General features: G+C 43.8%; 4 protein-coding genes across 7 annotated transcripts in view; 1 reads left to right on the forward strand and 3 right to left on the reverse strand.

Moving 5' to 3' along the window:
* The window catches only part of ints6l (integrator complex subunit 6 like), a 13,650-nt gene extending 11,561 nt beyond the window's left edge, over positions 1 to 2,089 (reverse strand). For both annotated transcript variants that reach the window (XM_015949488.3, XM_054738148.2), the window contains exons 1-2: positions 1,269 to 2,089; positions 1,072 to 1,149 (exon numbers count right to left, since the gene is read on the reverse strand). In XM_015949488.3, the coding sequence (XP_015804974.3) occupies positions 1,072 to 1,149; positions 1,269 to 1,379 (189 nt within the window). In that variant the 5' untranslated portion in view covers positions 1,380 to 2,089. The remainder of the gene's footprint in view (positions 1 to 1,071; positions 1,150 to 1,268) is intronic.
* Positions 2,090 to 2,988: 899 nt separating this feature from the next.
* On the forward strand, positions 2,989 to 7,453 carry mospd1 (motile sperm domain containing 1). 3 transcript variants are annotated; one of them, XM_015949790.3, is made up of 7 exons: positions 2,989 to 3,363; positions 4,546 to 4,633; positions 5,443 to 5,734; positions 5,821 to 5,896; positions 5,968 to 6,200; positions 6,443 to 6,607; positions 6,973 to 7,453. In XM_015949790.3, the coding sequence occupies exons 3-7, from the start codon at positions 5,578 to 5,580 to the stop codon at positions 7,002 to 7,004; spliced, it is 663 nt and encodes a 220-aa protein (XP_015805276.1). In that variant the 5' UTR covers positions 2,989 to 3,363; positions 4,546 to 4,633; positions 5,443 to 5,577; the 3' UTR covers positions 7,005 to 7,453. The 3 variants fall into 3 exon arrangements, with proteins under 3 accessions (XP_015805276.1, XP_015805197.1, XP_015805359.1); XM_015949711.3 differs by lacking the exon at positions 4,546 to 4,633; XM_015949873.3 differs by lacking the exon at positions 4,546 to 4,633 and having other exon boundaries at positions 6,446 to 6,607.
* A 669-nt stretch (positions 7,454 to 8,122) lies between these two features.
* pabir2 (PABIR family member 2) lies at positions 8,123 to 15,031 on the reverse strand. Its single transcript, XM_015949609.3, has 10 exons — positions 13,672 to 15,031; positions 13,491 to 13,569; positions 13,367 to 13,420; positions 13,174 to 13,217; positions 13,033 to 13,087; positions 12,638 to 12,739; positions 11,080 to 11,165; positions 10,924 to 10,988; positions 10,340 to 10,439; positions 8,123 to 9,399 (listed from the first exon to the last, which is right to left on the reverse strand). The coding sequence occupies exons 1-10, from the start codon at positions 13,794 to 13,796 to the stop codon at positions 9,261 to 9,263; spliced, it is 849 nt and encodes a 282-aa protein (XP_015805095.1). The 5' UTR covers positions 13,797 to 15,031; the 3' UTR covers positions 8,123 to 9,260.
* A 6,338-nt stretch (positions 15,032 to 21,369) lies between these two features.
* Positions 21,370 to 22,500, reverse strand: part of hprt1 (hypoxanthine phosphoribosyltransferase 1) — a 24,679-nt gene continuing 23,548 nt past the window's right edge. The window contains 1 exon segment of the mRNA XM_015949987.3: positions 21,370 to 22,500. This exon segment is cut by the window's right edge and continues 4,028 nt beyond it. The gene's annotated coding sequence lies outside the window, so the exon portion shown is untranslated.

Raw genomic sequence — 22,500 nt, forward strand, 5'->3', positions numbered from 1 at the left:
TGACCCATGATGAGCACAGACCCCTATTGTAATGCGATCTTGGCTGTCCTGAAAGGCACTTTTAAATCAAATTTATTATTATTATTAAAACACAATGAAAGAAAATCAGCCTGTCTGAGCGTGTAAGTAAAAATAAAATGGCTTTTGTATTTCTAATAGGCAACAAGTCTGAATGTTTGACGTTATAAAAGAATAACTGTACATGTTACCATATTATTTCACAATGTTGCAGTTTTATTACAGTAACATATTATATAACAGTATTATTGAAATGTGCAGCCATTGATCTCATCTTATCTTTTGGCTTTAGTATTTTTGTGTCTTGATCATCAAAAATAAGGATGCTCTTAAAGGCTAATGCCAATTATTCCATCCATCTTCTAGAGGAGGGCTGGAGTAAGTAGAGAGCAGGACACCAGTTAGGCCCTGCATGAAACCGATCAGAGCATGGATTGGGTTCGTTTTTAGCAGAGTAAATGTGCACCAGGTAATGAAACAAGCCACATAAGAGGTGACGGTTTCAATAATGGTGTTAAAACACAAAATTATTGCTGTGATTCAGAGGTTAAACTTGTGCTTTTGTCTCGTGTGACTGGATGAGTGAGGCTCACAGCAGCAGCAGCACTAATAATTATCACATTAATAATAATAAACATCATTCCTTTCTAGCGAACTCGTCTAACATTAAAAGATGATGAAGATCTTGATGAAATGGGCTTATCAGCGTTCATGCAGCACCGGCCAATCACATTTCAAGGTTGACGTAAGGGGCGGGGTAGTGACAGAGTAGCAGGCCAATGGGCTAATCGGCGCGTGGGAAAAAGTAAAAAAAAACAGCGACGTCACAGGGTGATAATAAATCTCCCCGCCTCCATCTCAACGCCCGAGACTTTTCTCCACACAAAAGCAAAATGTCCGCTGGATGTTCGGAGGCATTGCGGCTCCGGGTTTGCGGGTCTTTGGGGCAAATGTTGACCTTTTTCGCCACTGGCGTACTGGAAGGACAATAAAGTGCCACTGGCTGATAAATACGTTCGACTCTTCACCTGTAAAACTGTTATTAGCGTTTACCTTCACTCCGTATGGCGGTTCATCGAATGTAACTAGCATGTACCTGTCCCCTCTACTAGCCGGATCTCGGGCACGCAGCTGTCAAAGAAGAAGACCAAAACAAGATAAATTAATGTTGACCTGTTTTGCCCAAGTAACCCTAAGCTCACCAAAGGTGCAAACCTGCTGAGAACAATCGGGGTAAAGTCGTTCTTTACCTTCATAAAGACCTCAACCGCGCCTTTCGCAACGTCCAGAAACGTCGTACCCAAATAAGTGCGCTGATTCATAGAGGCGGACGTGTCTAACAGAAAAAGTAAAATAGGCATTTTGACCGTAAAGCCGCAGTGGTATGCTTGTCTAAAATTATTGTTTCCCACTCATGACCTATCGTGCGGCTAAACACTCCACACGTGTGTGTATAAATAAATATTTGTTATATTAAGCCCCCCCTCCAAAATGAGGACCGCTGCTTTGCTCTCTATGTATCTGCCAGGATGTTTCTCGGCTCGCGCTGTTCAACTTCTGCTCCTAACCGATAGGAACGCCCAGCTTCCAAAGCTGCCTCACCATTGGTCGAGCCCCACACGGCAAGCCACGCCCCTTCTTAGCATAAATATATAAAAAGGTCATCGCTAGTCTACAGCACATATGGGTTTGTAATAGATATTTGAGATGGATTGTTACGGTTTCCGCTTCTTTTCGTCCCATCCTTCCACAAACACGCACTACGTCTTTCGCTCCTTTGCTAGGTTCAAAAAGCTTCAATAGGTCCTTAATTTCCAAAATTTAGCCTGGGTGGCAAGCTGACTTGTCATAAAATATGATGGCTTGACGTTCAAACAAAAATCTGCATTTCAGTTTTCTAATCACAACGAGAATTTCAACAAAGTTAATTTCAGGTAATTCAAATTGAATTATCCGTACAATATAACGTTACTTTTTACAGTTGTGAATCGCAGCTGTTGTCGACTTTTATGGTTAAATACAGTTAAATAAAATAAAAGTTGTGCATCCTGCTTTTCAGTTTCAGAAATCCTTTACATTTTCTGTTTGCCGGAACTGCTTTTGTTGACTCTGAAAAACAGAAAATTATTATTTGCTTTAAAAACATCCCAATAGTTTGGTGTTCGTTTTGGCTAAACACACTCAGCTGACCTTGAAATATAATTTTACTACTGTGAAGATTTTTCTGTGTCTTTTTTGCTGACGTTGTTTGGACTTGAAATTAACGACTCTAAAAGAGTAAGTTGAATGTATATGAAGCAAGGGGGATGGACTAACTCTTAAAAAGAAATGTGATGTCGAAATATTATTTTTATTTGCATCTAAAATTACCAACTCCACTAACTGCTCCAGCCCGTTGCTTTATATATATTGTCCGTCAGCTGTAAAGCACCAGCTTGAGACTGGATAACACACAGAGTGCTTTATCCTAAGTAGAATACATATTTGTGTATTTCCATTATATGTTACAACGGCTTGCCTCACAGGTACATCCGCATATGATGTGCCTCAACATAAAAACATTGTTTACAAAAGAAAGAATTAAGTTAAGAAGTCACATTCAAGAATAAATGAACACTACGGGTGGATCCGAAAGTTTCACCTGTTAATAAAATGTCTCCGTTTTAGTCATGTTACATATTCATTCTCTCAGAATATTTAATTTAGTGTAAGTTTATGAAATAAAAATACAGATATTTTGTTTAACAGTCTTATTATAAACGCAAAATATTATATACACAAATGTCGATATGCCAGATCCCTCATGGGATGCTCTTAATGATTTCTCCTTTTTACAAAAATCTTTGAAACAGTTGGGAAAACCCCTTGCTACAGACTTTACACGTTCTTAGAACCGCTTAATTTTTCTTGAATTTATTTTATCTCATTTTCATTTAAAAAGGTCCTCTTTGAGATTTGTTTGGATTGTTTTTCATGCTTCTATTTTGTTCCCTTATTCTTTTCCTTACTTTTTGTATAAAATATCTGACACACTGTTCTTCTCTTTTTTATTTTATTTCATTTTTGATAACTTGTTGGAGGTATGACTTTATTTAAAGATTTGTAATTGTTTTTGGAATTTTTGTTATTATTCCGTTGTGTTAATAAAGTTTTAAAACACTTAATTTGTTATAAACGTGTTACGTCATCGCGTATTCGGTTGCCCTCCGCTGTCCCAGCATGCACCGCGGCGCTTGCAGCATAAAGAAAAACGGCTAAAAGGAAACAACAACTACGGGGAGGGATCTTACGCGTAGATCTATGTTCTAGTCGGTAACGTCCTTAAACCCAGATGCTAACATTGAGGTAACGTGCTGATCGCATCTTTCTTTGATATAAAATAAATTTGTGATATTTTATCCGCGATGACACGCCGTGAAAACAACGTTAGGTGGCTATCGGCTAATGCTAGGCTAATATACAGTCACATTATTGACAAAGACCTGCTATTAATGAGACGAAGAACAAAAATATTAGCCTGGCAAGCCAGACTAAATAAATATATTATTTGCAGTCAGGGCCAGAGTTTAGTGAATACAATATAAAGTGTTAAGAAACATAGCTGGATTCAAATTATGACATTTTAGCAATATTTCCACCATAAACGTATAAACAAAAACTACATCCATCCATCCCGCTTGTCCATGTAGGGTCGCGAGGGGGCTGGTGCTTATCTCCAGCGGTCAATGAGCAATCAGGCGGGGTACACCCTTTACAGAGAGCCAGTCCATCGCTGAATAACAACTACATTTGGACAAAATGTTGTGATTATATCACTAAATCAATACAAAGACGTACACAACCTATTGTTTTTATTAATTATTGTGGTTTATGGTGATTTGTTGACGGGTGACAATTCATGTATTGCGACACAAGTCTCGTGGCTCGAGCTCGAACCCTGTAAACAAAGGTGCACGTGACCAACATCACAGTCTGAAGAAGGGAAACGTGAGCAGGTGTCAGGAGCTGTAAGCGTCCTTTCTCCTTTCTTAAGATGAGAGTCTAAATGTAAAGGACAACAAGTTAGGATCAATAAAGTCTACTCTATGCATACTTGTGTATGTGTAACATGTATACTCAGTGTAAAGATGATACAGCTAATGAAATGTAAGTACTCTATTCATGCTGTGCAGCTGAAACAGACCAGACCCCCCCGCCCCCCCCCCCCCCCCCGCCCCCCCGTGGGAGGAGGCGCAGGAAGAAGCTGTAGTTATTTTTTTAAAAGGGAAGGGGGGTCTTACCATTTAAAAACATACAAGTCTTCAGATGTTTATTTGTTTGCCTCTGACATATATTTACTTCAGTGACACAAACAGAAAATAGAAATGTTATTAAATTCTGAGAAATCCCAGGAAAGATTCATTCTAATTCTAAGATTAATGTTACCAATTCACCAGAAAAACTTTAATTTTCTCTTATGTTTGAAATAAATTCCCATTATAAACATCATATTCATCCATCCATTCTCTTCTGCTTATCCCGGGTCAGGTCATGGGGCAGCAGCCTAGGCGGAGTCCCAGACTTCCCTCTCCCCAGCCACTTGGGCCAGCTCCTCTGGGGGAGTCCCAATTTTATTGTAATGTATAAATTTTAGTGATGCACCGATATTACATTTGTGGGCCGATACCGATATCCGGCATTAAGACCACTGATATGCCAGATAATCCATATTTGCTGATACCGATATGCTAACTTTAATGCTTCTAAAATCAGCAGATTTTGTATAGAATGAAAATGATTAAAGCTGAATTGACATTATAATGCACACACACCACACACATTTACACCTCTGAGATGATTTCATTCACTGTTCACATGACTAAACAAATACACATCACCCCCTCACCCTCTGAAACAGACAAATGGAGACAAGACGGAAAAAAGTTTGGTTGTTAATATCGGCCCGGTTTGATTTATGGAACCGATACAGATATGTTAAAAAATAACTAACATCGGCCGATACCGATATTGATGCCGATATATTGTCCGTCCCTAATAAATTTGCAAGAAATAAAACTTTAATTTCTCTGACATTGTAAATTCACAGAGTTTGAATAATATAAAGACAATTTCCAGAAAAAAAGCATGCATGATTTCTGAGATTTCTAAATCAAATATTTAAAAGAAAAAGTCAAAAATCTACCTGGAAAAACTCACAAATGTTTGAAAAACAAAAGTTGCAGAACAGGGAGAGAGGACCTGATGCTGCAGCTGTGGGTCCATGTGTTCACCATAAACACACGACGAGTCCTGTCAGAATGTTACTAGTAAGGTCAGACCGGGCGTACTTGTTAGTGCATTAACTCAACAAGTAATCAGGCTGTTGTTAAAATAATGAATGGAAACATTTTTCTGTAGCTTTTGCATCCTCGTGCCTCTTTACAGTAACATGCGGTGGTCCTGAGGAGCTGAGAGCCGTGCCTTTTGCCTCTGGAGGGAGCGAAAGCAGCTTGGCGGTGATTGGAGCAGCGGTGAGGGAGGGGGCTGAGGCTGAGCGTGGACCAGGAGGAGCTGGAGCCAATGCAGCAGCAGCAGCATCGACAGCCTGAGCTGGTGGAAGGAAGCCTTCCTGTGTTCGTGTTCCCCACGGAGCTCGTCTTCTACGCAGATGAGCAGTCGTCTCACAAGCAGGTGCTCACCCTCTACAACCCCTATGAGTTCGCCCTCAAGTTCAAAGGTCAGCGAGCAGACTTGAACACGGTTTTAGTGATAAATCACTGCATTCCAGTCGAGCTACAACTTTAGTCGTTTGTTTTTCTTCAGTGCTGTGCACGGCGCCAAACAAGTACACCGTGGTCGATTCCACAGGAGCTGTCAAGCCACAATGCTGCATTGACATGTGAGTGTGTGTGTGTGTGTGTGTTGGTTGTGGGTTCGTCCTGAGCTGTAACACTGTCCGTGTCCACACAGAGTGATCCGGCACCGGGACGTCCGGGCTTGTCATTATGGGGTGTACGACAAGTTCAGACTGCAGGTGTCGGAGCAAAGTCAGCGAAAGGCTCTGGGCCGCAAAGAGGTGACGGCCACGCTCCGTCCGTCCGCCTCGCAGGAGCCGCCCGGATCGCGGAGTCTAGACGAGGAGCGCCGCATGAAGGAGCAGAGTTCTGACGGCGAGTTCTTTGAACAGTCTGCCTTTCAGTCCGGTGAGTAGATGCGTTGTCACCACTAGGTGGAGCCACAGGCCCATCATGTTGTATTTTTATTTATTTTTATTTCACATACATAATAAAATAAAGCAATAGATAGGAGGCGTGCATGATGTCTGTCTAGTCTTTAGTTACCACTGACTGACCTATTTTAGGCCTCGGGCCTCGACTTTTACACACATCAGGGGGACTTTTTACTTTATTCTTGGTATTTCATCTGTGTGTGTGTGTGTGTTCAGCAGACAGCCGTCCAGTTGCTGGAGGACCCAGTCTGCTGACGGTGCTGCTGGGACTGGTGTGCATGGCCGCCCTGATGCTCCCCACGCTGGGGGAGCAGGAATCCACTGTGCCTGTCTACCTCCACTTAAGTGTTAACAAGAAGCTGGTGGCTGCTTATGTTCTGGGTGAGTTAGAAAGGAAATCGCGCTCACACCTGGCCTCTAATGAAAGGATCAGAGGTTGTACAACACAGCTTATTGATACCAGTTAACAGAAATAGCTGTAAATGTGTCCGTTTTAACAATATTGCAACGTGGCGTGCGGGAGGATCAAGGCTACTCAGAAGAGGAAGAGGAGGGTTGTTGCCTTGTTCCCAGATTAAAGTTAGCGAAATGTAAATCCAGTCAATTTAGTTTTGCTCAGCGTTTTCTGCAGTCCTTCACAATAAGATAACTGAAGCATCTACGTTTTATTAAACTGTGACTACATCTCCATCCCAACAGAAGATGGTCTTAGATTAATATGATTATCCATGTTTGATGGCTTCCAGGTCTCCTTACTATGGTCATCCTTCGTACCTGAAGTGCTCCGAGCTGAAACGGGATGATGGACATTTCTACAGTGACCCAGAGGCTCCACCAGGCCTCCATGAGGATGGACTACCACCCTCTCTGACGTACATCATTAGACACTTATCTTTAATTACACAGCTGTGTTCCGAGCTGTTGGGAGAACCTGCAGCACGTCCTGTGGGTCAGCGGGGGCGGTAGTTTCTGAGAAACACGAGGGCCGCCCCCCCGTCTCTTCTGTGTTTTAGTCGTCATTCTGTGACATGAGTGAAGGAATCCTGATGCATGTAAATAAAGCTATTGAACACACACCGGTGTTTTCCTGTAACCGTCATGTTGGTGTTTTATTTTGAAGCTGTCCTGTGCAGACTGAAGTGCATGTGCACTGAAGGACCTCCACAGTGATTCACCAGCTGTAATATATCTATGCTCCGTCATGTGTTTAATAAAAGCCTGAATACAGCCGACATGTTTGCTTGTAAACAGAATCCGATTGAGGACAGACCATAATAATACGGGAACTAGAAAGTATTTGAAGGGTGCCTACGCAGCTGCCCGAAAATCTAACAACTCTAAAAACTGTAGAGAAACACGATCAAGACAAATGTTCAAGCATCAGCCAGAGAATGATGAGGGTAACCATAGCAACAATTAAGGCTGAGGCCCTGCGAGGACAACGGCTTCTAGCAGTAACATTTTATTCTCTTCAGTTTAAATGAGTTACTTTTATTTAGATACTTTATTATGAATTAAAACTTCATTTTTGGCTATTGAACATCGTTTTGCTTCATTTGAACTAAAAAAGGTTTTTCATGCTCATCTAAGCTAGCTGAGAGAACGTCACACCCAAAAGAGAAATGTAGGTCTGGGTTAAGGTTACCATGACAACCACATGAACGGTTTACCAGAGTTCAAAGGGGGCAGGCCCATGTCACCGGTCATTCCAAAATCCCATTGTTGTGTATGTGGACCTTTCTTGCCGTTTTGGCTAGTTTTATCCAGGTAGTTACGCTAGCGAACCCCACGGCCTCCAACAGCAACTTCTGATGCGTTTCTCCACATCCGCTTCATCGTGTGTCCCGTAAAAGGACTTGTGTCGGCGTTGAGGGATCAGCACCACACACACACACCTTAATAACAATAATTTATTTAAAGCCGACGTCTGCTGCGATGGCGATCACAAAAGTCACAAGCATCAGGCGAGGTGTTGGCCAGCTCCACAGATTATAACAGACAGCTAACACGGTGTGCTAATTCCTGCCCTAAACAGTAAAAGCAAACGCAGCAGGGCGCGTGGGCCGCCTCGGCAAAATACAAAAATAAACATTCAGCAAAGCAACTGTGGGCCGTTCTTTAAATTAAAGGGGAAACCAGTTACAATCACCTGTTTCTGCACACGGACGCGTAAGGCTGCCGAGCAGAGGGATCGGCATGGTGGGGCGGGGCTATGAACACTACAGAACTCGGCGTCCTGATGAACCGCAGCAGCAAAAGCAGCTCCTTTACTTCCAAATGCTGCTTTTTAAAACTTTACTGAATGTGGCAGCGGATGGACCGCCCTCTGCTGCATTTATATATATATATATTTCATATTTATATGCACACACTTGTAAATTTTACAAATAAGAACACTTTTGCTAGAAGGGGAAAAACCAAGCATTTCTTTACTTGGTATGTATGCACAGAACCTGTCCAGACAGCAACCACAGGAAACAAGTGCAGAGCGACGCGAGCAGCGGGTTCTGATTGGATGCTCCAAACGCTCGTTCCAGCTTCAGACCAACATCCTGAGGAAAGGAAATCACCACAGGTCACCAGAGCTTCTTCAACAGCACGAGGGACGTCCCGGAGTGGTAAAACCACCCGTCTGCGGTTACATTCACCGCACAGCCAACAGCTACAGCCAGACACGCCTCCTATGTACAAACTCACACAAAAGCAGGAAAGCAATAAGTTAAATCTTCTTACAAAATCTTTAGACTGTCCACACAAAGGCAAAGGGACATGTCCAACAGTCTGTCTGTCCAGTGATCTGGGAGAGGAGGGGGTAAACATCTCTATACAACCAAGCACCATCCAAGACGGACGACTAGCAGCTGGTGCTCACAGTGTTTCACTCCTCTGGCTTCGGCTCCACACGCTGAGTGGAAACGGCGGGCCGGAGGTCAGCGTGGGGACGTGGAGCGGAGACAAGTGGAAGGTCCGACAACGGGGTTTCCTCAGAAGAGGAGGAAGCCAGTCCCCGCGTGTGGGGGACGTCTGTGTGTGTTCACTTTGGAGACAAATCCCGGAGGGAGGCAAAGGGCGAGTTGCTGGAGGAGGAGGGCGACACTCCCTCCATTTTGCCCGGAGAGTCGTTGGAGGAGCTGAGGCTGCTCAGACTGCCGTCCAGCAGGTCTGGGGAGTGACTGTGGAAGAAGAAGAAATAAGTCACTTCAGCAGAAGCACAGAGAGCCACAGAGCCTTTAGGGCAGGGCTACTCAATTCCAGGCCTGGAGGGCCGGTATTCAGCATGTTTTTGTTTTAACCCTGCTTCAACACGCCTGACTTCAATCAGCAGGTGATTAACAGCTTCTGCAGAGCCTGATGAGCTGCTGCACCAGTGTGTTGGAGCAGAGAAACCACTAAAACATGCTGGATACCAGCCCTCCAGGACCGGAATTGAATGGGCCAGCTTTAGGGCTTAAAGGGGAACTAGGGAGTTTTGGCTAGCTTATAGCGCCCCCTTGTGTCTGTTTGTAGAACTGGAAGTAAAACCCATCTCCTCGCTGTGCTTTCATCTTTCTAACAACCTGATCTATCTGCTGAAATGTCTCCCCAGCCTTTCTTAATATCTACAGGAGTGGTTCATCACCAAATGAAACAAGTCAGCTGTGTTTATGATCTGAAACGTGTTGGAACCAAGCTGCAGCTCCAGGTACGTCTGCTCGATTTTTCCCCAACAGCGGCCCACCAGTCAGAAGTTGCAAGTGGAATATTCTGGCCACCGGGGATGATAGGGGCCGAGTGGCTTCCTCAGGAGGGAAACGCTCGGATCCTGGCGGCGGGAGGTCTCGTACAGACTTCCTGATGTCATAAATGAACACATTTTCCGTCTGAAGCTACCCGTGGAGGGTGTGTGTGACCATCGGGGCTGATCTAGACGCAGTTTTAATGGTGGAGATGGACTCGGCTGTCTCAGAGTTTAACCCCCCCCCCCGCCCCCCCCTGCTGCTCCTCTACTGGAGAATAACTGAGCTCGAGTTATCTTTTATTAAACACTAAAGGATTCTCCGTGTTTCCTCTCATCTCCTGGATTGACTGAGCTCCAAGTCCAAGCAGGAGTCTGCTGGTTGTTCTGGTTCTTACCAGGAGCTGAGCTCCGACAGGTGGGACACATCTGATGACAGCATGGTGGTTGTCCCCTGGAAGAGACGCTTAGGTTGACTCTCTGTCTCCATCTCACCAGCTGAGGAGAGAAAACCAAGACATAGTTTTGAAGTTACTAAAGTATGTGTGGTGGACTTTCATTTGTTTCTCTGTAAAGAGTCTTGGGGGGCTGCATATAAATATACTGTTTGTATTCGTTATTAGTCAGAAGACCCAAAGATCAGCCACTGATGTTTCACACAACATCTTTATCTTCCTCCATGCAAAGACAAAATCCAGACCATAATAGTTGTGCCTGTGTGGGTTTGTCACGAACGGCTCAGGAAATGAGACTGTTCCACCCCTGGAGTCAAACCCATTCATGCTAGGGCTAACAGAGCTTACGTTGGTGCGTCTGACAGACGAACCGTCATGTGGTACAAGCGAGAATTACCGTTCCCAATAAAGTGGCACAAAAACACCCAATAACTGAACTAGGTGGAGGTTTTAACTGAAACATTCCGTTTTTCTCCGAGTCGTAGAAGTCATGCGTGGATGAGCTGCAGACGCGATCCTCGTCTCACCTTTGCGTTTGATGGGTCCGAGGATGCTGGCTCTGATGCAGTTGATCGGGCTCTGGCTCCGCCGGCTGGAGAAGCACAAAAACAAGGTTTCAGTCTGAAATCTGCAGCGCCACCACCGAGAGGCAGGCAGGCAGGCGGTAAGGAGCAGAAACCGACCTGAAGCGGCGTGTTGGGCTGGGTATGGAGCTGGGCGTCAGGCCGTTACTGCTAACCAGGATTTGTAGTGATGGAGAGAAGCACTGCTGCATGGGGGGGGGGGGGGGACCCAGAACGGGGACAAAGTCAGAGACTAATGACGTTTACACACATTTTCCATCACTGCTCCAGCTGCTTTTGCATTTTAGGTTTCGCTTTAAAATGATTTTCTCGGAGTGGCCTTGTCAGCTGCTGACACACACACACACACACACACACACACACACACACACACACACACACACACACACACACACACACACACACACACACACACACACACACACACACACACACACACACACACACACACACACACACACACACACACACCAGGGTATCTGCAGGTTTAAGGGAGCCAAATTTAAGACTTTTTAAGACCTTTTTTAAGGCCACTTGGACCAAATTTAAGCTTTTTATTATATTTTTTTATTTGAGCTATAATTTCCAGCTATTGCCTGGAACCGGTGCTAACCACATCGTGAACGTGGGATTAGCCATCCGGTTACCATTAATGTTGCACTTCCCCATGGTGCAAACTCCCACTAGCTTAACGTGCTCATCTAAAAATAGCCCCCTTTCACAACCAACCGAACGTCTAAGGTTCCGCTTACGCCAATACCATACACAAAAAATGCTGAACACTAATTAGAAATTCATGGAAATTTTATAGAAATAAAAGAATCTTGTTTATTGGGTCTTTGGTAATTTAAGACTTTTGGAAACTATTTAAGGATTATTTGTCATTTTTAAGGATTTTTAAGGCCTTAAATTTGGAAAAGCAAATTTAAGACTTTTTAAGGACCTGCAGATACCCTGACACACACACACACACACACACACACACACACACACACACACACACACACACACACACACACACACACACACACACACACACACACACACACACACACACACACACACACACACACACACACACACACACGCGTTAAGGGTGATGCTGCTGTCTGATCCTAAAGAACGGAATGACCTTTCCTGTCTGGTTTCTCTTCCTTCTGACCTTTGACACCAACGAGGTGTCAACTTCAAAGTGTCGCTTTTATTTAATGATTTAACTTCATATTTAAATTTGTCTGATGACTTTAACACGTGGCTGTTTTATTTTGTGTCTTTCAGCTTTCGTGTTTTTTCCAGCATCATACGAGTGCTTGTATGGTGGGTCAGTAATCGGCCGAGGAGAGGAGCAGGCTGCAGCGAATCGTCTTCTCGGCCAATAGGGCGCTCGGCTGTAACCCGCCCTCACTTCAGGACCAGGATGTGGGCAGCCAAGATCCAGTTGGATCCCGCTCATCCTGGACAGGATCTCTCCGAGGTGTTCCATCAGGCCCACAACCTGACGACTACACACCACTCAGCGGAAGTCTGAAAGTTTTTAAGGGCTACTGAACTTTTAGAGCAGTAAAAAGAACTTGAACACGAGGACGTAAATCCTCTCGTTTCTACGTCAGCACACAGAGTTAAGAACCGTGCTTCCCAACAATACACAAAGGTCTACCTTCTTTCCTATTCCTCTGGTTGGAGACGGCGCCGGAGACACGGGCACAAAGTCGATTCGCTTTGGGGACGACGACGCTGACTTTTCCAAGTCGTTGTCGCTCTGTGAAGGCATCAAAATCAAACACACTTCAGATTCTGCATCAGATCAACAGCGCTGAGATGTACGAGCACGTAAAAGGCCTGTGGGAGTATTATACTACCAACTCAGTCTGACCTTGAAAGACTGGCGGCCCTGTTAACTCCCCAGTGTTTCACCACTACTCTAGCATGCTTTTGCTTGACCTCCTTACAGCCAAAAGAGACCAAGACGTGACCGAGAGCAAAAGCATGCATGTTCAAAACACATCTTTAACAATAAACCAGCAGTACTGGAGAAGAGGGGTGCTGTATTACCAGACTAAGGCTTTCCTCCCAGGACTGGCTCATCTGCATGGCGGCTTGGACTTCCCTGTGTGCACAAAGATGGAAAAATCACGACTTCCTTGTGTTTCACCGAGTCTGATCTTCCACCAGCTGGAGGGATCGTTAGCTTACCGCTCATGAGCAGTCTCTCTGTTCATCACATCTACTCCTTCTTCCTGAAAAAGCACAGATTAGACATCGGGATTAAAAACACCATGTCTCTGCAACCCAGGGATTCACTTCAGACACATTATGTGATGAATCCAAAGTGTTAATTCTTGAACACAGACTTTGCTTTATGTCTGAAGAAACTTCTGATGCTTACCTGTTTGATCTGATGGAGTCTGGTGCTGGGTATGCGGATGGGTGACGAGGGCACCTTTGAAGGCAACAGGAAAGAATCAGTGCTGTGACTGAGACATAACACTCGACATGTGAAGAACACATACCACGTTGGGCCTGTTAACCACTGTAGTGCTGTTTCTGCGACAGCGTAGCACCTCTCTCTGGAAAACCTGACAGTTATCGCTGCAACGACACAGTCAGACTTTTTACTCAGATGTGGGAAAAGTCGACGCATTCACTGATTCTCGTTTGTTTTACAGGAAAGTATCGTAAGCGCTGTAAGACCTGAGGCCATTTATCATGGGTGCACTGTTGGATCTCCTCAGGTGTCCGTCGGCCTGAACCAGCGAAGATGCGATCTCCAGATCCAGCTCCATCTTTTCTTGAGGCATCACCCCGGAGTTGTTCATGTTGCTCAACAGCGTTGTCCGTTTCTGAACTTCGAATGGCGTCCCAGCTCTGCAGCGTCACATTACTGACCTCCTAACCTCATTAGTTTTACATGATTACAAGCAATAGTAATCAGGCAGCTAACCTGACACGAGACGCGGTCAAACAACGTAAACCCGGCTCAAAACTAAACGAACTAAAGTTGGTTTAAAACATGACGTTTTCGTTGTTTAACACCAGAAAACAGCTCAAACCACCTGCGATGGCTGCGTGAGGTCACCAACTTTGCTAATGGCTAGCATTACATTGCTACCACACAATGCCAAGCAGATGCTAGCTACTGTTGTTGCTACAAGGCAGCTGCAGCTCACCGTTGATTCAAGCTAAGGAAGCATGTTAGATTGTTAAATGAGACGACCATAACTAAACTAACCAACTGGCTGACTAAAGCCCACTTTAATTCCTGCATAAGGTCTAATTCAGGCAGCGTTTCAACAACGACGCCTCTATAAAAATACTGTTAAGACCTTCTAGCTAGCCCAGCGCGGCTAATGTACATATCGTATATTTATGTCGATGGTACATATAGCTATCTAGCTAAGTTAGCATTGACGCCACAATGCAATTAGCCAACAGAGGCTGGGTGAGCATTTCACAAAACGGTTTCATCCATCGGCCCAGTCAACAGTCTGCCTCACAAGAGGAACCAAATTGGCTACAGAGACCTCAGACGACGCAATTTTAAATCTCCTTTTTCGCTGTGTATCACACTCCTCAGGAGAGCGCTAACAGCTAGCTAGCAACAAACTTCACGCCCCTTTCAACGAAAGCGGCTCATCCAATGAAATGGCTTCATTTGGTGTTGTGTTGAATTGTGTCACCCCGTGGAGATGTGCCATTCAGTTGTCTTCGGTGGTTCCCACCGGCGTGGAGCGTTACCCCATAATTTTTTTTACTTTATTTTTTTTTTATTTAAGAGGTGTACATTATCGCCTGAAAGCTGAAAACCCTTATTTTAGCATTTAACTTCTTAACTGGGAAACAAATTTGGACACAAAAATGGTGACAGCATATTCTATAGCAAACTTAGGCTGCACACCAGAGGATTACCAATGTATTTCATGAATTAAAAATATATAAGGTTTCAAAACATAAAAAAACTATTACTGTAAATGTCAGATGCACTTACTCTTTCCAGACTTGCACAACACCAGATGTGATCTGCATTTTATCTGTACCTACCTGCCAAGGGATCTTTACCTTATACTCTTACTTAAACTTTATTAGTTTTCAGGGACATTCATGTCTCTATAGCCGGGTTATTCAATTCTGGTCCCAGAGGACCGGTATCCAGCATGTTTTAGTGGATTCCCTGCTCCAACACACTTGATTTGGTAGTTGAATCACTTGTGCACCAGCTCATCAGGCTCTGCAGAAACCCGTTAATTACCTGCTGATTTAAATCAGGTGTGTTCAGAGTTAAAACGTGCTGGGTACCGGCCCACCAGGCCCGGAATTGAATACCCCTGCTCTAGAGCCAAGTCCGATTGTTGACATTGAACCAAGTTTGTTATCCATCTTCACACACCATCACCATCTTCTCTTCATTCACAGTGCTTTATCGCTGTCTGGATTTCGGACTTTGCTCATTCTGATCTAGTAATCAAACTAGAATAATAGAAAAAAATTGCATTTGAACAGAAAAAACCTAAATAAAATTTTCATTATTTTAAAAAAATGATTTGATCAGTTTTATATTTTTGCTTATTAGTAGCAACAATTTTTTTTTACTTTAAAGTAGAGCTTTAACATTGATTTCTGTGACTGTTGAGTTAGAAATGGCCAGTTTCACATTTGACACCACTCTGCACACTGTACTTGATAGTTTTCGGATATCTTTTGTGACGTCAGTGTTAATGTTGCTCGCATTGCATCACAGGAGTGCGTGGCAAAAACAGCATATTTTGGCTTTAAATCGGTTGTTTTGCATGTTTGGAGGAGGATTTAGTAGATGGATCATTCTTGTTGTGTAGTTGGTTGTTTGGCCCGTGGCAGGCTTGATAGTTTTATTGATAAACGTGGTAAACGGCCGCAAAATATTAAGATTACAGGAAGTGACCCAGACTCTCCGAAGAAAACCTAGACTCCTGCAGCAACGGACAGTTTACAAGGTTCATTTAGTCCATGGTAAGTCCTTGTGAATAAGTATTCGTTAATTAGAGAAGATGTTTTTAAAAACACTCATCTTCGTGTATTTTTAAATCTGTCTCAACCTGCAATCATTACAATAATAAATAAATAAATAAGGACAGATTAAGGAAGACTTACCCAGCTTTGCAGTTGCGGTCAGGGCCAGATTATCATTGCAGGGGACCCTGGGCTAGTGGTGTGCATCTCTACCTGCCTCACGATTCGATCCGATTCCGATTATCTGTCTAAAGATTTGATTTGAGTCTGAAATGCATCACGATTCTTCACACTAAATTTTTCATTACTTAATAAAAGCAGTAGAATAGTTTTCAATTTTTTTTTATTTCGATATCCCTGAAAAACAGAACATTCATCTATTCACTATAGCGAGCAATAATGTTTTAAGTGTGCTGCCTATAATTACTTAAATAATATAAGAAATAATGTTTTTGGTATAGAGCAGCTTTAAGATAGAATATTACTGAACTTAAAAATAGTAAACAAATACTGTGTTAAGTGATTCTTTCTCATCCAGGATCCCAAAACCGAAATTAGCCCAGACATCCGATTTAAATGTAACGGGTACATCTTTGATTACTGGTAATGTTGGCCCTGTATCCCTGTCCGCCTTTTCTGTTTTAAATTGGCGCTAGGGCAACGCAGTGCGCATGTCATTGCAACTCTGCCCCCAGAAGTAATTGTAAAACCTTAAAACTTTATTGTCCTCGCATGTCCAGAACATAGACATAGGGAGAAAATCTCATTATGTCACGTTGCTGCATCGATGCAGAATCATGCACGGCTGAATCGCGATGTATCTTAGAATCGATCATTTTTCCCACCTCTAGCCTGGGCACAATGTGCTTAGGGCCCACTCCACCCCACCCCCACCGGCCTCCCCCAGCATTACTGCCACCCAGAAGCACTTTTTAAGACATTTCATAATATTGTCAATATTAAAACTCGCTTACTTATGTTGACACAAAAGTTAAATATCTGCATGTTTTTTGTTTGTCTCCTGTCTCCTTCCTCCTCTTGTCTCCTGTCTCCTTCCTCCTCTTGACTCCTGTCTCCTTCTTCATCTTGACTCCTGTCTCCTTCCTCCTCTTTCGTTTCCTCTTGTTGGTCTCCTCTTGCCTTCAGAAAAACTGCTTTCTGGCCTTTCTATTAGTACATTCATTTACAATGTCATCAAAGTCCAGATTCTTGACAAGCTGAGATTCAATAGCCATCAGTGACAGTGCACTGAGGAGCTGTTGAGTTTGCGTTGTTCTCAGTTCATTTTTTATTCTTGCCATTTGTGAAAATCGTTCCCCTTCACAATTTGTAACTGGTAGCAAGCGCGTTGCAAGCTTTTCAAAAGTGTGGGGGGTGTTGTCTGTGCCTAAAATGATTATGTTATTCATCTTGTTAGTTTAATTTCCATAATAGCTGAGCAGGTGCGAACTTTAGACGCATCACGCATGTCTCCGTTTTAAACATGTTTAAACTGTTCAGAATACAAATCCAGGCTCTGTCTCTTTAGATTGGTGTAACTAAAGTTTGTACTGAATGAAACTTTTACATTAAACCATGTTGAAAAGGTAAGAAAATGATCCGATTAAGTCGGTTTTTTCCCTCATTTACAGTCAGAAGTACAGCGCAGTGCGCATGGCTATGGGGTTAATCAAGTTTAATTGTTTCTCTTTGCAACAATCTTCACAAGAAGGCAAAACAGTTAAATAACAGGTTACAGATATTTCCATTTGACTGTTTACTTTGACGGATAAACTCAAGGATGCTGGATGTTTTGAAAGAATTACCCCGACGCACACTGATACAGATGAGCTGACATTTAAATCATTACACACATCGCGGAGGTAACTAAATAAATCAAGAAAAGATTCCTATCAGAACATCAGAGCTTTATACTGGACACTGTGCTCAGCGAGGCTCAGAGCGCCCACGGTGGACAGTGAGCTGAAGGTCTGTAGAGGGGTTCTCAGCGCAGCGCAGAACCACGACGCATGCAGTAAGATTTCCTCCCACTGAAGCGGTCTGGAAAGCCGGTCTCTCTGAGGGATGTGTCATTTGGAAAAATGTTCTCCGATTATGAAACTTTGGCTGAACAGCGCTTGTTCCCATCTCCAATATGGAGACGCATGACGCATCCAGTCTGAGGCAGAATAGCTCTTCAGCTCAGAAAGCTCCTGTAGAGACATTTGATCACGCACAAAGTTTATGTGGAGCAGAAGCGGTCGGGCCACGGCAGGTGAAACGTTCCTAGCCTACATGAAGTTAAACTGTTTAATTGTAACATTAATATGTTACTGGACATGCTGGTCTGGTTGGTTAGACCAGTGTTTGAAGTGGAAAACACACACACACACACACACACACACACATTAAAATAATGCTGATGGCATGGACTAGAAGACAGGTGATGGTTTACGTATTTAAATGATGATCAGGCTGCTGTAAAATGTAATCTCCATCCACATCCAGACACAGTTATCCTCTATTCTGTCTCTATTTTCTCTGCTCATGTCTGGGCTGACATAGCTGATGGTGCGATACCCTTATGACAGAGTCCTACGTTGAGAGGTACATATAAGAAATTTAGGTAGAGTTAGAAAAATCCGCAGGGCCACAAACACATTAGGGAAGACGGATCGCTGTTTTAGCGGTCGGTAGATCTTTTAGAACTGCAGTTCAAAGGTAACTCATAAGGTGAATATATATGAAGCCAGGTAGCAGTTTTTCTTTAGGACTGAGAGGAGATGCAGGAAGATAATAAACAGGCAGGACAGAAAAATAGTCAAATAAAAACAAGTTAGTTTTTGTACCTGGTGGTTGCTACAAACAGACACCATTGAAGGTAATCAGAAGTGAGGAACAGAAAATGAAATAATTATTTTAATGTTTAGAGCAGCAGGAACTCCGAGAGGCTGCAGGCGCATCAGTGAGTTTGCGGCCGCTGCGCAGGGGGAGGGGGGAGAGGGCTGAAGCAGGGGGAGGGGGGAGAGGGCTGAAGCAGGGGGAGGGGGTAGAGGACTGAAGCAGAAACTACCATTGTTAAAAGAAATGTGTTAACTTAGAAAATGTGGGCGCAATTTTAATAACTTCTCAACATTTTTCTCCAACATTAAGACTGCTGCACACACAAAAAAAAACTGCTGCTTACATGGGCCCCCTTGTGGCTGTGGGCCCCTGGACCTGTGCCAGTCTGCCCGTATTATAATCCGGTCTTGGTTGCAGTGAGGATTTATCGGTTTTCTTTGGCCATAAACAACGCTGTAACTGCTCATCTAAGCTGACTGCTGCTATTAGCATGACCACCGCTTTCTGTTTTCAGAAGAGATCGGCTCAACTTTCCTTAAAACAAAACTATTGTAGGTCTCCAGATGTTTGAAAGCCTTACATTTTTTATGAGTCAAGAGCACAGGGCTTTCTGATGAACAAGAAAAAATGTCTCCCCAACAGATTTGTGAAAAAATAAATACTGGCGAAATGGACCACCGTTTTCAGTAATCTCAAAGCTCATACAAGCTTTTAATAACTTTAATTTGGTCTTCAATACAGATTTTAAGCTTCTCTCTTAACCTCCTCCTGTGTTTAGATCAGTGTTTCTCAACCCTGGTCCTCAGAAACCCCTGTCCTGCATGTTTTCTATGTTGCCGTTTCCAACAATGTTGTTTCTCTGCTGCCACACACTTGACTTAAATGAATGAGTGATTAACAGGCTTCTGCAGCACTTGATGTCATTCTAAGGAGGCAATGCAAATATGTGAACCAGGTGTGCTGTAGCAGAGACATGAAAAACATGTCTCTGCTACAGGGGGGACACTGAGGACCAGGGTTGAGAAACACTGGTTTAGATGGTAAAATGTTTATATATCGGGGATTTCTCCCGCAAACTTTTAAATGTTTACGTCACATATTGATAGCTGGCCATTTTGTGTTTGTTTTTGCCACCTAGCCACTCGCGCATGTGCACAAACATGAAAAAAGATGTCAACAATGATCCTCCTGTAGAAGCTTGTTACATGCATTACAGCTGTTAGCTTTAATGCTAGCACTTAGCATTTTCAGTTCGCAGATTGTCAATAAAAAGCACACAAAGAAAAGGAAGAAGTTTGCCTTTTCTGTTCATGGCGTAGCCTGGAAGTAAAAGAGAGAGATGTCTTTGAAGGTGAAGCAAAGAGCTACAACCTGCGTGAACATCAGTGCGGCCTACACTAGTTTAAGGAAGCTAAAGGAGGCTACCAAATCACAGACTGATGGTGACCTGGCTTTGTTGCTACTGGACTTGTAAGTAATAATATTTTTAGTCCAACTGTGTGGATCTTTTTACTTCATAGTTGAGATGAAACAACATTGCAAGCCAGTGGTAGAGTCGCATTGCTGTTATTGAATCCAGGGTGAGATATATCAGGAAATAAGAATCCAAAACCTGCTGTCTGAATCTCAGCTGTGATGTGGGCAGTAGTTCCTGGATATGGTGATGATAAATGAATGATAAATGACCCGCACTTGTATAGCGCCTCTCAGAGTAAGGACTCCAAAGCGCTTTACACTACAGCGGGGTGGACTGGGACCAAAATTCGGCTCTGGCATTTTTACGAATCGTCGGCCCTCCCCATTGGGAGAGTGGTGGGGGTGGGGGGTGTTGCCATCTGCGGTCTTGTCTCTAGGCCGAATGTGAGATCTAACATGGACCGGGACTGTTAAATTACAACCAGGACCAGACAGCTGCGACCAGGAGCCCTGGCCTTCCAGATCAGCTCATTCTCCATGGGCGGAGATCAGCGGGGCATTAGCTACATGCTAACGTGGTAAAACAACTCCTACGTTATCGCTCTACCACGTTTTTTCTTGCTAAAAAGGCCTGGAAAGACTCTGTTAGCTTCAGGTTACCATGTAGCTAATGTTCTGCAGATCACCAACTGTGGAGTAGTGTCGGCCCAAACTGGGCAAGCAGCCCACTTGGCTAAGCGGCCCACTGGGACAGTGCCAAAATGCCAGATAGGCCAGTACACCCCGGCACTACAGTGTATCATTCATTCATTCACACATACATTCACACACTGGTGGTGATAAGCTACGAGGTAGCCACAGCTGCCCTGGGGCACACTGACAACAGGGGAGGGACAAGAGGCGAGGCTGCAGAGCATAGGCGCCACCGGTCCCTTCGACCACCACCAGCAGGCAAGGTGGGTTAAGAGTCTTGCCCAAGGACACAACGGCAGAATTCTCTGTCCAGAGCCGGGATTGAACCTGCAACCTTCCAATTACTGGACAACCCGCTCAACCCGTTGAGCTACTGCTGCCCCAGTAGTGGTGCACCGGTGTATCAGACATTTCCCTCCTGTTGTGTGGATTTCCCAGTTGATTGAAGCATTTGCAGTAACAACACCAGTCATGTGGAGGGTGAGCACGTTTAATAGCTGGTGCTGAAAAGTTCAGCATCAAAGTAAAACTAAACAACTTATTTAAAATATAAAAATCAACAAGTGAGATAAATGATGCACCCGATTCAGACAGGTAGAAACGGCCTCTCAACATTTACAGATGTGTAAATGTAACATTTTCCAGCATTCAGATGATGTCTATACCTCTGATTGGACAGAAAAGCCTCGTGATGATGTAAGGTCACAGTTTATGTAAATATGTCTATTTCAGAAGAAAGAAAAAATATGGCTATGAAAGAAACGCTAAAAATATCTGGGGTAGTCAATGTAGTAAATTATTCGACCAGTTTGAGTCAGCGTGGTGCTTTACTGGTTTCCTTCATGTGAAAATATTGATCCGGTAAAACACTAAACGCAGCTATTTCTGAAAAGAAAGAATAAATAAAAAATATAAAAATTCGTTTGAAAAGTGTATATTTTTGAAGACAATTGTGTAACCTGTCTACATATGATGTGATGTTGTTTGATGACTGTTAAAAGATGTGGTAATGTTTTGCCAATAAGTAAAAATACAAGTGGTGGATTTTGCTGAGCAAAGCCGCACTGAACAGTTTTTACAGGGTCCTAACCTGTTTATGGGGTTATCAATCTGTTTGGGGGGGTTGAATGGAATCTTTGGCAAGGCGTATTAGCACATGTTCAACATGCTGGCAGGGGAAGTCCAACCCATCTCTCTGAGCTTCTCTCTCCTATGACTGCAAACTGAATTCTGGATGCTCAAAGGCGTGGTCACAACAACGCAAGCTGTTCGCAGGTTGCAAGACTTCCCTTGGATTGACCTTGCAGATGTGGTCAGGCAGAGGTTGATGAGAAGGCAAATTTTGTCAACTTTTTCCAACTTTATCCTGCCCCTGCTCCTCCTGCCCAGGTCATCGGCCAGGCTTCCCCTGTGCCAGGTGGCCATTGGTCAGGCTGGGAGTTTGCCCTTTGCACGCAATCACAGCGCGACATGTTCCCGAACCTGCTCCACACGGCACTCCAGTTGTCAATTCTAGTCGGGGGAAACATGTCCCTTCGTGGATACATGGGAGTCGAAAACTTGAAAGTCGCAAAACAAAGCCAAATATTGGATGGTTGGATTGCT

Source organism: Nothobranchius furzeri, chromosome 1 (assembly GCF_043380555.1).
Source record: "Nothobranchius furzeri strain GRZ-AD chromosome 1, NfurGRZ-RIMD1, whole genome shotgun sequence".
In the NCBI taxonomy this organism is placed as follows: Eukaryota; Metazoa; Chordata; class Actinopteri; order Cyprinodontiformes; family Nothobranchiidae; genus Nothobranchius; species Nothobranchius furzeri.